The sequence below is a fragment of the Clytia hemisphaerica genome, unplaced genomic scaffold, assembly GCF_902728285.1.
Source record: "Clytia hemisphaerica strain Z4C2 unplaced genomic scaffold, Clytia hemisphaerica genome assembly, whole genome shotgun sequence".
In the NCBI taxonomy this organism is placed as follows: Eukaryota; Metazoa; Cnidaria; class Hydrozoa; order Leptothecata; family Clytiidae; genus Clytia; species Clytia hemisphaerica.
The window spans coordinates 111385-125211 of record NW_027103568.1 but is presented as its reverse complement, the minus strand read 5'-3'; the positions used below and the strand labels follow the sequence as shown (position 1 = coordinate 125211).

General features: G+C 32.5%; 1 protein-coding gene across 1 annotated transcript; it reads left to right on the top strand.

Annotated features, from left to right (window-relative positions):
• Positions 1 to 4434: 4434 nt before the first annotated feature.
• LOC136801060 (uncharacterized) lies at positions 4435 to 7722 on the top strand (the record flags this gene model as incomplete). The annotated part of the gene is given in 6 exon segments (XM_067057687.1): positions 4435 to 4467; positions 4816 to 4878; positions 5117 to 5212; positions 5498 to 5548; positions 5820 to 5912; positions 6704 to 7722. Coding segments are annotated over 6 exon segments (1355 nt in total), but the record flags the coding sequence as incomplete, so codon positions are not given.
• Between the last annotated feature and the right edge of the window lie 6105 nt (positions 7723 to 13827).

Below are 13827 nucleotides of genomic sequence, written 5' to 3'. Positions count from 1 at the left end.
AAAAGTACTTAGAGCCATTCAATGGTTAGCTACAAACAATCCTGTCTATTCTGATATTATTATTGATCAAAACAGACTCAACAATTTACCTGAAAACGGTGATTTAGTTGAAATGCTAAATGATGATACTGAATCTAACAATTATTCTGAGACAGATGATGATTCTGATACAGATGATGAATACCATATTCCCTATGACTTAGGTCCAGAAACAGAAGACAACATTAGGCCTGATGAAATGACTTCGTTCTTACCAACAGCCTTGAACACCCAAATGCATAAATCTAAGCTTACAGGTTTTTTACAATCTCCTACTGAATTGAATATTGTGGAAGGTGCTCCATACAATGAATTCAACACACCTTTTTTTAGCCACCATGGCATTTCCAACCCTTTTTCCTGACAGTAAAGGTGATCCAACAAATCCTGCCATACTGAGACTCATTGCAACAAAATGATTTAGACTCTTTCTCATTGAAAATTCGTCATTTACTTAAGTTTGCAGATATGAAAAATTCCAAATGGTTTTATCGATTTGCTGCTCACCCACGATTTCTCTATTGGGCTTTCAACATGCTTTATAGGAAGCGTATCTTAAGTAGAGGAAATCTTTACGTGAAAAGAAATCCAGGTCAATTAGATTTCACACTTCAAGATTTCAATAATATGTTAGACTCAAACAATGCAAACAAATTTGATGTCAAATTTACTATTTTATACAAAAGAAGTTAGTGGGTCTCTCATTCATTTTGGAATAGAATGAAAAATAATCTAGTAGCCACTGTGAAACAAGTTGGAGTTCCTACTATTTTTTTCACATTCTCAATGGCGGAATATCATTGGCCTGATCTGTTAAGTATTTTTGATATTGATTCAAATGATTCATCAGCAATTACAAAATTCATTGCAGAAAATCCTCATATCATTGATTATTATTTTACTGAGAGAACTGGCAAGTTCGTGAAACATTGGCTTTACAAACATCTTGGTGCATTATGGCATTGGTATAGATTCGAGTATGCTTCTCGGGGAACGATTCACTGTCACGGCCTGTCGAAATTGAAAGATGACCCAGGGTTGGTTGAACTAACAAGTATTGCTCTCAAAGGCTTTTTGGCATCAGAAAAAATGAAAAATAACAATGTGATAAATGAGGAAGTTGATAATTTAGAAAGACAAATAAAACTTGGGAATGATGCAGAAAAACTTGTTTGTTCATATGTTGATTCTTTATTATGTACAACAAACCCAGTTGATCCTGATACTTGGGTTAAGCCAAAAAATCATCCTTGTAAAGTTGATATAACAAGAACAGAACAGATTGATTTTGATCTAGATTATGCAAATCTTGTTAATTCAGTAGAAAGACATAACTGCAGTTCTATGTACTGTTTACGAAAGAACAAGGAAGAAAACACATGTCGCTTCCACTTTCCTCATGAAATTTGCCCCTCAACTCATTTGAAATTTGAAAAATTGAAAACCAAAGATAATACTGTCTTTTATAGAGCTGAAATTGTAACCTTGCGAAATGATCCAAGAGTTAATAGGCATCAACGTGTATTATTGCAAGGATGGAGAGCAAATATTGACATAAGCATAGTGATTGACTATCATTCATGTGTGGAATATTTAACAAAATATGCCTCAAAGCCAGAAAAACTTAGCAATGTAACTAAAGATGCATTTGCACATGTGGCTACAAAATTTAATCAAGATGATTTTACTCCTGCCTCTGCGATTAAAAAATTAATGATGCGTGCTGTAGGATTACGAGACATGAGCATCCAAGAAGTTTGTCATCAAACACTTGCTTTGAAATACTGCAGTAGTTCCTTTGAAGTTATCAGTGTATCATTGAATGGGACCAGAAAGACTGAGATAAATGGTGGTGAAATCACATCCAATCCATCACTTTTAGACTTATATGCTAATAGAGGAGACTACACTACTGATAGAAGAATTTTGAATTCAAATTTCATCTCTTTCCATGCAAATTATGTTGTAGTAAAAGAATGTTTACACACTAGGAAAAAAGTTGTTGTTGTTCGAACTTCCCCTAATTATTCATCTGACCCTGAAAACCCAAACTTTGGCTTATATTGCAAATACAGTCTTTTGAAATATAAACCTTGGGTGAGAAATGTAAATTCAGCATGGGATGATATCTGTGAACCTGATGATGATCATTTGAAGAGATGTTGGATAGAATTTCTACAATCTGATGAAGGCAGCAATGTTCCAAATCATGTTAAAGAACTCGAAACAATAGAACGTCATCTTTATTCAACAAACTATCAATCTAATGAAGACAATACAAATCAAGAAAACAAACAATGACAACGAAAATGATGACAACGAAAATGATGACAACGAAAATGACAACAATGAAAATGACGATAGAGAAGACTGGATGATTTTATCAGATTTTCTAACTAATAAAAACACCAAACAAGAACAAGGAATCAACGAGTCTTGTGATAATTCTTTCTATTGGTTTCAACAATGTACTGTTCTAAATAGTTCAGATAAACTAGAATTAGCAACATGGATACACAATCTTAAAAAAACATTTCATTTTCAAGAAAAATACAACTGACAATTTTAATGAAGGAGTCTATATTCAAAAATTGAATGTTGATCAAAGAAAAGCATTCGATATTGTTGTAAATCATTTGAAAGATCCAAAAAAAAACAACTTCTAATGATTGTGACGGGCCGAGCAGGTTGTGGAAAAAGTTTTTTAATTCACAGACTACGAAATTTACTCAAAGATCAATGTTTAGTGACAGCTTTATTTGGTATTGCAGCATATAATATAGGAGGGAAAAACATTACATTATCTGTTGAGGTTACCAATTAAAGGCAAAGGTAGAGCAGATTTAGAGGGATCTTCTCTAATGACAATACAAGAGAACATGAAAGGTATCAAATTTATTATAATAGATGAGTTTTCTGTTATAAGTCAAAGTGATCTTGCATGGATTAATAGAAGATGTAAACAGGCTACAGGAAAACTAGAACAACCATTTGGTGGTATCAGTATTATTTTATCAGGCGATTTGGGTCAACTCCCTCCCGTAAAAGGCATGCCCCTCTACCACAAGCACCCTAGAAATGAACTAGAATTAGAAGGGTTTTTTGTTTATCATTTGTTTGACAAAGTAATAAAACTTCAAGTTAATCAAAGAGCACATGGAAAAGAACAAGAGCAGTTTAGGAATCTATTATCAAATGTGAGAAATGGGAAAGTAACTGTAAATGATTGGGAGCTATTACTTACAAGATCTGCAACTGTAAACACTAAGTTGTTGCCAAACTTCAAAGATAGTGTGAAACTTTCATACAGCAACAAAGATGTTGCAGAAAATAACTTTATTGCTTTAAAAAAATTATCAATTCCTATAGCTAAAATTCCTGCTGTTCATAACAATAAAACTGCAGCAAAGTGCTCTTCAGATGACATGGGTGGACTTGTACCTACTCTTTACCTATCATTGAATGCAAGAGTAATGTTGACAAGAAATATTTGGACTGAAGCAGGGTTATGCAATGGTGCAATAGGCACAGTTCAAAGTGTAATTTACAAAGATAGCGAAGCATCTCCTTCATTTCCTGTTGCCATAATGGTCCAATTTGATAACTATTCTGGGCCTAGTTATTCTAATTCTACTCCAAATTTAGTTCCAATACCTCCTTGCAGTAGCAATTCAGAATCCCTTGGTCAAAGTTATGAAAGGATCCAATTTCCACTTCGTCTTGCTTGGGCTATAACAATACATAAATCCCAAGGCCTTACTTTAGATAAAATATCAATAGACTTAGGTAAAAGTGAACGAACACTAGGCTTGTCATACGTTGCCTTATCCCGTGCAAGATCTTTGGATAGTATTATCATAGAACCAATGCCCTACGCAAGATTATCAAACTTGCATAAAAACAAAGGCTTTATTGAAAGATTGAAGGAAGAAACTAGGCTAAACAACCTTTCTCTTCACACTTTATGATCGCAAAACTTAAAAATAAATTACCATACTTCACATTTTCAAATTATTCTAGGGAGGGGGGTCAAGCAGTCTTTCACAAAAATTTTCAATTTTCAGGCTTCCAGGATTCAGCAAAAATTTTGACGAGAAAACTGTATTTCGAACCCCTACAACCCCTCCCCCTGCTGTTTCTACTCACAAAATGCACAATAAAATGCTTGAAGTTGACTAAATGACCCCCCATCACCACCACCACCTTCATTGTTCTTAAATTACAACCTTTAGTAATAATTTAGAAAAATACTGCTTGCTTATAATTCTCTAAACAATATTTTGGCTGATCTTATTCAGCACCCCCTAGCCTCCCCTTTTTTCAAAACTGTAAATAGTAAAATGTAATACTGTAAATAGTAGAATGTAATACTGTAAATATGTAATTTTTTAATAGTGCCCAGAGGAAGACAAACCAGGAGAAAAACAAGTAAGTCCAATAATAATATTCATGATTGTATGACTAAAAACTATTACAGTGTAAAATGAGTTCAAATTGGTTCTTTTTTCAAAACTTTATGTATAAGAAAGAGCTGGAAAATTAAAAAAATGAGAAAATGTACTGTAAAATTTTTAGCCATCACAATATACACAGAATTGTATAGTTTTTTGAGCTGTTTTGATTATATTACTTTTTCCTGCTTTTTCAAACCGTTGGAGTCTATATTTTTCAAAATTGATGATGCTTTCATGTAGTCTTCATTCTATTTATTACAACTTCAAATTAGATTTAAAAAAATCATAAATTAATTCAACTTCATTAAATCTATTCTTTTAGTTGAATCCAGCTCAGACACAGATTCACCACAAGAAGATGTAGTTATGGATGACAGCGAAACAGGTTTGTTGCTCATACAGTAACTTGCAATTAGTGCTACATTATTATTATTATTATTATCTTACATACTATAAATAAACACGTTACTATAAACATGACTATTTCAGCACTTTTTTGCTCATCTTTACAAAATATTTTTGGATCTGTTTATGAATTTCCATAACTCCATGCTTGAAAAGGACTTTTAATAAATTTGATTAATATTAGATTTATTTATATTATTTCTAAAATTTTGTTTTAGTTTCAGCAACTCACAAAAGGAAATTAGTTTCAATCAACCAATCTCAACATCGCGCTGCAAAAAAAACTTTGGTGGATCCAACTGAAAATCAAATTGGTATATTTACTATTTTAATTTACTTTTCATGAGTCTATTATCAACTTCAGTTGAGCTAGAATTTGAGAATTTATGTGTGTCTGCAAAATTTGGGGCAGCTTTGGAGAGCAGACAAATTGTCCAACAGGAGTTGGAATTCGTTACATTAGGCAAATACCCATATGTAATTAAAATGAAAATAAAAACACAATAAAATGAAATAAATATATTCTTTATTTTAGTTGGTGGGTAACCAATATATTTATATTAATATAAAATGTTCATATCCACTATTTTCTACTTTAGAAATAACTTCAAAGAAATTTGCTGAAAATGACAACATTTCGGATGATAAAGGTATTAATTTTTTACTTTCAGGCCTGGCCATTAAGAAAACCTTGTGTGTGCTAATAAAACCCCTAATCAAAAAATTTACAATCTAATGACTATTCTTGCTTGATTTTGACATGCTCTTTTCACACTCAAAAACAGTTTTAGGCATCTGCCAGCATGTGTGTGTGCCAGCCATTCACATCCACGTCTGACTTTTCTTATTACATCCAATTTTTTTTCTATTACAAAAGTATTTAATCTGACTATGAAATTAACAGTATGGTTTTATTTTCAGTTATGACCACACCAGAAAAGACTACACCTTCCAAAATCACGATGAGAAAGTTTGTACCATCACCTTCCCCTAAACAAGCCACATCTGGTACTGGTAAGTTAATTACTTTAATTTTTAAAACCAACATGAATAATTCAATTTTTCTGAGAAGACTCATAAGCAAAGCTGAATGTTATCATACTCGTTGATTTATTGCTTTACATTTAAATTTTCATCACTAATCACATTCGGGTACCTAATAGCTGGGGGAAACTGGAATAAGCAGGGGGTTGGAAAAAATCTCAAAACCTAATAAGCGAGGGGGTTGGAATAAAAATATCATGGGTGGAAAATTTTTGAAAAGGAGGATAATACTTCAGAATTAGGACAAAAGAGAAAACTTTTGAAAACATTTTGCCAAAAATTAATGAGCGGGGGGTTGGAATAAGAATGTCCTGGGTGGAAAATTTTCGAAAAGTTAATTAGAGCGGGGGGACACCTATTAGGTACCCAAGAGTAAAATAAAGATGTCTCCAAATTTAACAATCTAGTTAGCTAAAACATATGCTAAAATTATAAGTTCAATGTGATAGGTGATATTTCAGACAATTTACTCTTGAGTGCCTAATGAACACTCCCTGCTTGTTAATTATTTTAATATTTCCAACTTCGTTGACCTTATATCAATTTTTGAAAAATTTCCAGTTACTTTAAGGAAAGTCCCTCATTTTGCTCAAAATAACCTCATTTTATGTAACCTATACAAACTGAGGCACCCTAGCGGTTTGTTTCATGTCGCTGATTGTTGTGATGTCAAATTCATCAAAATACAGTAAAGATAGGGAAGAAAATATATTTTACATGACAACCTGAAATTTTAATGATGACTTTTTTACTTTTCTCAGATTTCCATGGTTATGTTGGAGCAGTTGGTTTAATCAAACTAAATCGTGAAAAAACCAGAAAGCAGTTTTACGTTCATTTCAAAACAGGTCCAACTATATTTCAAAGGATTTTGGTGAACAACCATCCGGACCTTACTGGAGTGCGACAAGAATTATTATCATATTTCCACAACAAGGAACCAGTTTCTATAATGAAGCTTAACAAAGGTAACGGATTGCATTTTTTCAACAAAAGCAGTTATATTGAAGAAGCTAAAATCAGGATAACCTTCGATTTGAACGAGGCAGATTCATACAATCTAAGCACTGTGGATGGTGAAGGTTCGATCCCATCTATCATTGGTAAAATCAAGTTTCTCGAAAAACCCAATTTGAAAACCTACGAAAAAAACAACAAGCAACGCACAGACAAAAAACGAGAGTGTCTAATCCACGATGGAACCGCTTCAATGAAAATAACATTTTGGAATGATATGATAGATATTATCAGAGAAAACCAACTGCTACAGCTGACTAATCTTGTTGCCAAACAGCTATCAAGTGACGAGATTGTGTTGGGGACAGATTTTTCCACTTCTGTCTGTTTTTTATCAACAGACATCGATGTAACCTTCAATCCCATTGAAATCGATCACTCAGTGGAAGAAAAAACCGTTACAATCAAATCAGTATTAGCAATCAAAGCCAATACCTTTCTCTCCTGTTTATTTTGTAACAACAAGGTTAATATCCAAACCGGAACAGGTATGTGTTCTTGTTCATCCAAAGAATGCGGAAAAATTTTCTCGGTTGATAAACTTACCCAGAATTCTAAATCTTCCTCAATAACCGTTATGATCGACTTTTTCGACTCAAAAGACGAAATTATCTCTTCAAAAGTTTATGGCGATGTCTTAAACACGTTCTTTGGTGAATCTACCGTCAAGGACTTAACAACATTAAAACAGTCGATTTTGGATTTGGAAAATATTAATGTTGTCATCAATACAAGAAGAAACGTCATAACCAGTATTAATTAAATATGAATACACCGAACTATTTGAACTTACACTGAACTTATTTTACATGTATTTTTGATCACGTTATATTGACATCTTTTGAACCTGTTCAAACCTAGCTAAATCGTTATGTGAAAGATATTTGATTTTAATACATTCGCCCTTTATTACAACTCTATTCAGTGTTTAAAACTGTTTTTAATTTCTTTTTGTTGCCTTTTCAAAATTAGACGATATTTCCGTCTCAATATAAATGAAACTAAACCTTTTTTAAATCCAAAGACAAAGGATTAAGAAGAGCCTTTTTAACTTTCTTACATGTGTATATTTATTTTGTTATTTATTGAAAAGATATTTAAACTTTAAGTTTAAGTTTTATAGGAAAAACAGAAATATCCTATTTCAAAAACTTACTAACGTTTATACTGATTTTATGTTCAAATTTTCTTTTGTTATAATATATAATATAATATACATTTTGAAGTACTTTACTTTTTAGCTTATTTTTGATATTTTACGTTGATGCATTTATGTATACATACATGCAAACATTCTATTTAAAACTTTGTACCAGTTTTTATTTGCATATTTCTTTTGTCTTTTATTGAACAAAACTTAATTTTTTGAGATGTTTTGTAGCTTGTATTTTTGATATTTTATTTACATCGTAAATTTACTCTAGAGACAAACGTCTTTGTTTTTAAACTTACTTTTACTAAGGCATAGTTTGGCTAATTCGCAATGCAGGGAATGCTTCAAATTTTATTTCATTCATCTATTTTGTTATTTTAACTTGGAGTTTTAAGTTCTTCTTTTCGTTCTGATTACTCGATCACTATAACCTATCAATTTATCTTTGGATAATTATTAACGACTTTGATTAATTTTTTAAAATCATGAAACGACGCTTGATTAAAAATACGCCACAGATTCTTTTTTTACTCTCTTTGAAGAAGAGATCATGAGAGAAAAAAAAGTATATTGGGACTTCATTTCATGTTTCAGCATTATTAGTTATTAGTTATCTATTAATTAAACATTTTGTTGTACTAGAATTCTTGTATTTTTCATTTATTACAAACTCACATTTCTTACAACACCAACAAAATATGTATGTCATTTCGTTTGAAGCCTCTTACCCATTTGAAAGTTGTTAAACCTAAATGTCGCCAAAGAAAAAGGATGTTTTTGTAAAGGTTATCGAATGTGCTAATATCTTGTGTTATGAATACTCATTCAAAATTATAGCCACCAAAACTATGGTTTCTTTTTAAATTTTCACCCACGGCAATATGCTCCCTACCACTTACCGCTCTTTTGGCCCTCACTTTTTAAAACATCAGATTTCTGAAAGTTTTTCTAGGACTTCAGAAACATCTCTATCAATAATCCCTAGGATTCATCGATTTGTAGTGGCGTTTGGCTTTGAAGTGTAGGACCCCTCCCCTCTTAAAGTACAAATTTTCTCCTTTCAAAGTCACGTCGTCTTTTTGTGCATTTGTTTCGTTCTTCCAACGCATGACTTTTCCAAAAAATAAAGAATAAAAACTGGAAATTTGTATTTGTTATTGAAAATCTAATATAGCTAATTTTGCTGTTAAATGTTAAATGCCAAAGAGATAGTCCCAAAAATCTAACATTAAGGAGACGAAGCTTTAAGACGCTCGTATCCGAATTATAGAGTAGTAATTTCGTAAATTTTAGCATGCATATACAATGCATATACAATACATGAATTTTTGCCGGCGGTCGTTTCAGTGTGGTATCCACACTGTGACCTAGTTGTAAATGGGTCAGTGGTGCAAGGCTGATTCTTCTTTATTGTTTATTTTTTGACTAATCCGATCCGCTGACCTTTCACTGCAAAATCGAAAGTAGTTTTGAAATATGGCTAAAATCTGACTATTTCGCATCCCTTTATCCGACAATTTTCCCGCCAAAAATGCCGCGCTCTGATTGGTTAAAGAGCTGGCCTAAACCAGCCTAAGCGTCCATCTATAACGTCAAAAAGCTTATCGCCCCGGGTACGAGGTTGGGATCAAGTGCTTTTACAATGGACCCCGGGGATATTCTTAACTACTAAAACCAACTAGTTAACAATACCCCCGAATGTAAAATGCAGACCGAACGAATTGACTAAATCGCCATATTGTTCATCTCTTCATTCAAGTAAAAAATGTCCCCTTCACTCAAGTTAACAATATCCCCTTCACTCAAGTTAACAATATCCCTTTCATTCAAGTAAAGAATGTCCCCTTCACTCAAGTAAAGAATGTCCCCTTCATTTAAGTAAAGAATGTCCCCTTCATTCAAGTGAAGAATGGGGATAATGTGGCTGGTTTTGAATCAATATTTTTTTAACACAAAATATCTTTAATTTGCGTTCATAACATGTCTAGTTATATTTGTGAAAAGGTAACATTTATTATTGATATTATTGATATTGATATTTGATTGATGGGTGTTTTACTTATTTTCTTTTTTCATCAAAATATATACAAAAAGGTAACACAATTATAAAAGTATATACAAAGTCAAAACTTCTCAAGTCAAACTTCTGTTGTAAGCATCTCTTTGTAATTGTTTTGGTTTGATATAGAAAAAATAAGCAGTAATATAATTATTATTTTGTTAATTATTGAATAAGCCTAAATCAATGTGAAAGTCAAAGTTCTCTAGCATAAGTGCAAATTCATATGAATAGGATTTTCTAAATTTGTATTATGAAGTTTCTCAAAATGAAGATGATAGACCGTGACAGTATATACAAAGTAACTTCATACAAAATACCATAAATAAAATCAAAACAACAGATATTACTCACACATGCATGACCAAATCCTCTATATCAATTGGTATAAAGATTGAAATAAAAATGAGATATCTATAATTTTTGATAAGGCAAAATGACAAAAGCTAATATGCTAATATGCATAACATCAGATCAATCGGTTTGCGAAATTCATTTAAAGCTTAGAGAATACTGGAAACATGTATTGTGTTAATACACCTTATCAGAATCTCCCCCAAAACAACCGGGCTGAAATGGATCCATCAAAATGCGGAGGTAAACAAACACTGAACCATAAAAAAGCCGTTGGATATGCCCTATCCAGTAAGTTTAAGATTTCAGTGCCGAGCTAATTTGCCTATCTACCTTGTTAAAATATTCCTTAAAATACACATGTATTTCACTGGAACTGAAGAAAAGTAATATAAACAAAGAATCTAAGATGCTAGCAGAAGCTATGAGAGAAAGAAAGACAACAACTTTGGTGGTTCTTCAGTTGTTTTAAAGCATTCAATAAAACAAACAATTCAATATAAATTTAAAGCATGAAACATAATATATTTGGTTGCTTGATTCAATTTTAAAAATCTAATTTTGAGGAGAAGCCTTGTGCACGTTAAAAATTCTGAAAAAATGATATATACACCGTGGGTACGCAGTCTTTGATAAATAGAAAATGTTATTTTATTTGAGAAGCCTTGTGCACGTTTTCTGAAAAAAATGATATATACACCGTGGTTACCAAGTCTTTGATAAATAGAAAATATAATTTATCCGCTTTCTTAGGTGAGCTTAATTGACCAAGGAAAAGCATATGTTTTGCAAAGTTCACACGGAAAATTCAATCGATTAAAAAATGCCGGGCGGAAATATGCCCAAAGTCTTTCGGGTGCCTGCTTTCGGGTGTTTACTCAAATTAGAAATCTTAGCACCGGAAAACTGCCATTTTGCACCCTAAATTAGGGTGCGTCGAAAGGGTCGAAGGTGATTGAACTTTCCGATAAACAGGATAAATTAAGGTGTATTGTTAGAAACATATCTTAGATTGACGCCTAGTGACAGGGGCGGATACAGGAATTTTTATCACTGTGTGAAACTTCCGGTTTACCCCGATTTTCCAATATAATCCCGATTTTTGAATCCGATAATTGGCGGAATTCTCTACCCCATCGCTACATGCTACACATATTTTTTTTTTTTCCTTCTCTTTAATCACCAGTAAACCGGTATATCTAAAAAAATACGTTACAACTTTTGTTTTGATGAAATATATTATAATGAACATAAAAAAAAAAAAACTAGTTTTCTCTGGAAAATAGGTAAGCGGAGAAGAATTACGTAGGGCTTGCTCAAATGGGTTACGAGAAATACGATGATTCCCCGGGGCAGACTGTGTTTCCGCTACGGGGCCTATCCGTATGAAAAAGTAGTCTGACCAAGGGAATGATCTTCCTCCCAATAACCCGTGACTGCAAAGATGGAATCGCCTTCGAGGGGATGAACTCGGTGGTGAAAATACCTATCTAGAGAACTTGAAAGTGGCGATTCCCTGAGTTAAGAAAAGATAAAAACACAGAGAAATCAAAGCTCGATGATAGTACCTAGGAAAGAAAAAGATATAATAAAAAATGTTTTCGTTTTTTGAACACGTATATACACGTTAAAAATAAGCTATATCCCCATGATATCTAAATGTATAAACAGCCTGACAGCCAGAACCCAGCAGTAAGAGGATTGGAAGTAAAGTGATCTTGGTGGAAACTACGACGCCCTAGGGCGTAAGATAATAGAGACAAAAAATTTGAGAGTAAATCTAGACCGCGAGGGACGATTGAGAAGATAGGGAGTAGGACCTAGCCGAATCAAAACAAAACAAGGATAGATTGGAGATGAAGAATTCGAGAAATTGGTTGGTCTGTCTGGCATGTTGTGAGAAAAAGTGTATTCTATATGCACTAGGATATAGTGTTTTGCAATAAATTTTTTAATATACTATCAGGTAGGTTATGGAGAACTTTGAGTGTTATCATTTGCTATGCTCAGGGTGGAAAAAAGCATGAGATGTATATGATATCTTTGATTCACTTTACTTATAAGAGCACAGAATCATAGTTTCAAAAAGTCCTCATGTTAGTTTATGTTCTTGAAAAAAACTTTAGATCAGACTCAGAAAGAGAAAAAACTTCGTGATTTGTTTACACGAAAATCGCGATAGTGTGAAGGGTATGAAAAAGTGGTTTCACATAGTCTGAAGGAATGAAAATTCGTGAAAAGTATGCAAAACTATGTAATTTTCTTCACGAAATTTTCTTCAACAAAATAATCTCCACCGTTGAAATATGATAACAAGATGAATGTGACTCCTTCAGTAAACTTATTACGATGGAGAATATTCCTCACACAAACAAAAGCTTCTTTGACGTCATTTTGAACATAGAAAGTGAAACGTATTAACAGATGTACCTTTTAAACATTTTGTGTACAGAAAGCATTTATGTTTCTTTGAAAGAACAAAATATCTTTTTTACAAGAAAAAATTTATAGAAAACAATTTTAGTGTTTTTATTTTTTCGAATCTCGAGAAAATTGAGTGTGTGAATTCACCACGTTCACATATCCTGTATCCGCCCTTGAGTGACCTGAGAGTTATGTGTAATATACAAATGGAAATATACCATAGAAATGTTCAAATAGTTTACATACCCTTTTATCATTATAAAAATTACCGAACTGATGATCACCACAGGGCAGACAATCAAAAATATCAATAGATAAGTATTCATTTTCTTATCTATGATGATATGAGTAAAACGGTAATACGTATAATTAGGGCATTTTTTGTGGGCTAATTTTGTAGGCAATCGAAAAGGGATTGGTCGAATAATCAAAGTCGATTGAACCCTCACCAAAATCTTGCTGAGAGGATTGTACTTAATGTGTACTACAATCATACTTTTTTTGTACTTCTTCATATCGGAGTACATTTAAACTATACTTATTTCATACTTTAAGCAATGGAGTATAAAACAAGTATAATTCGTCAAAATAGCGCATTTTATACTTTTTTGTACTTCAAACAATGGAGTATAGAAAAAGTATAATAAAAAACAAAAAAAAGAAAAATGAGAGGATAAAGCCAAAAAAGAAATTTACGTTTTGGCTGTGTTTCTAATGGAGTACAAAAAAAGTATAAACTAGTAATCCGGGGTCTGGTTCGAATTCGATAAAAGCAATATAGAATTATACTCAAATGATACTCCCTTCTTTTCTTGACAGTTCAAAATTTCAAAAACGAATCTTAAATCCCCATAACTACATAACTGTAATTAAGTTAT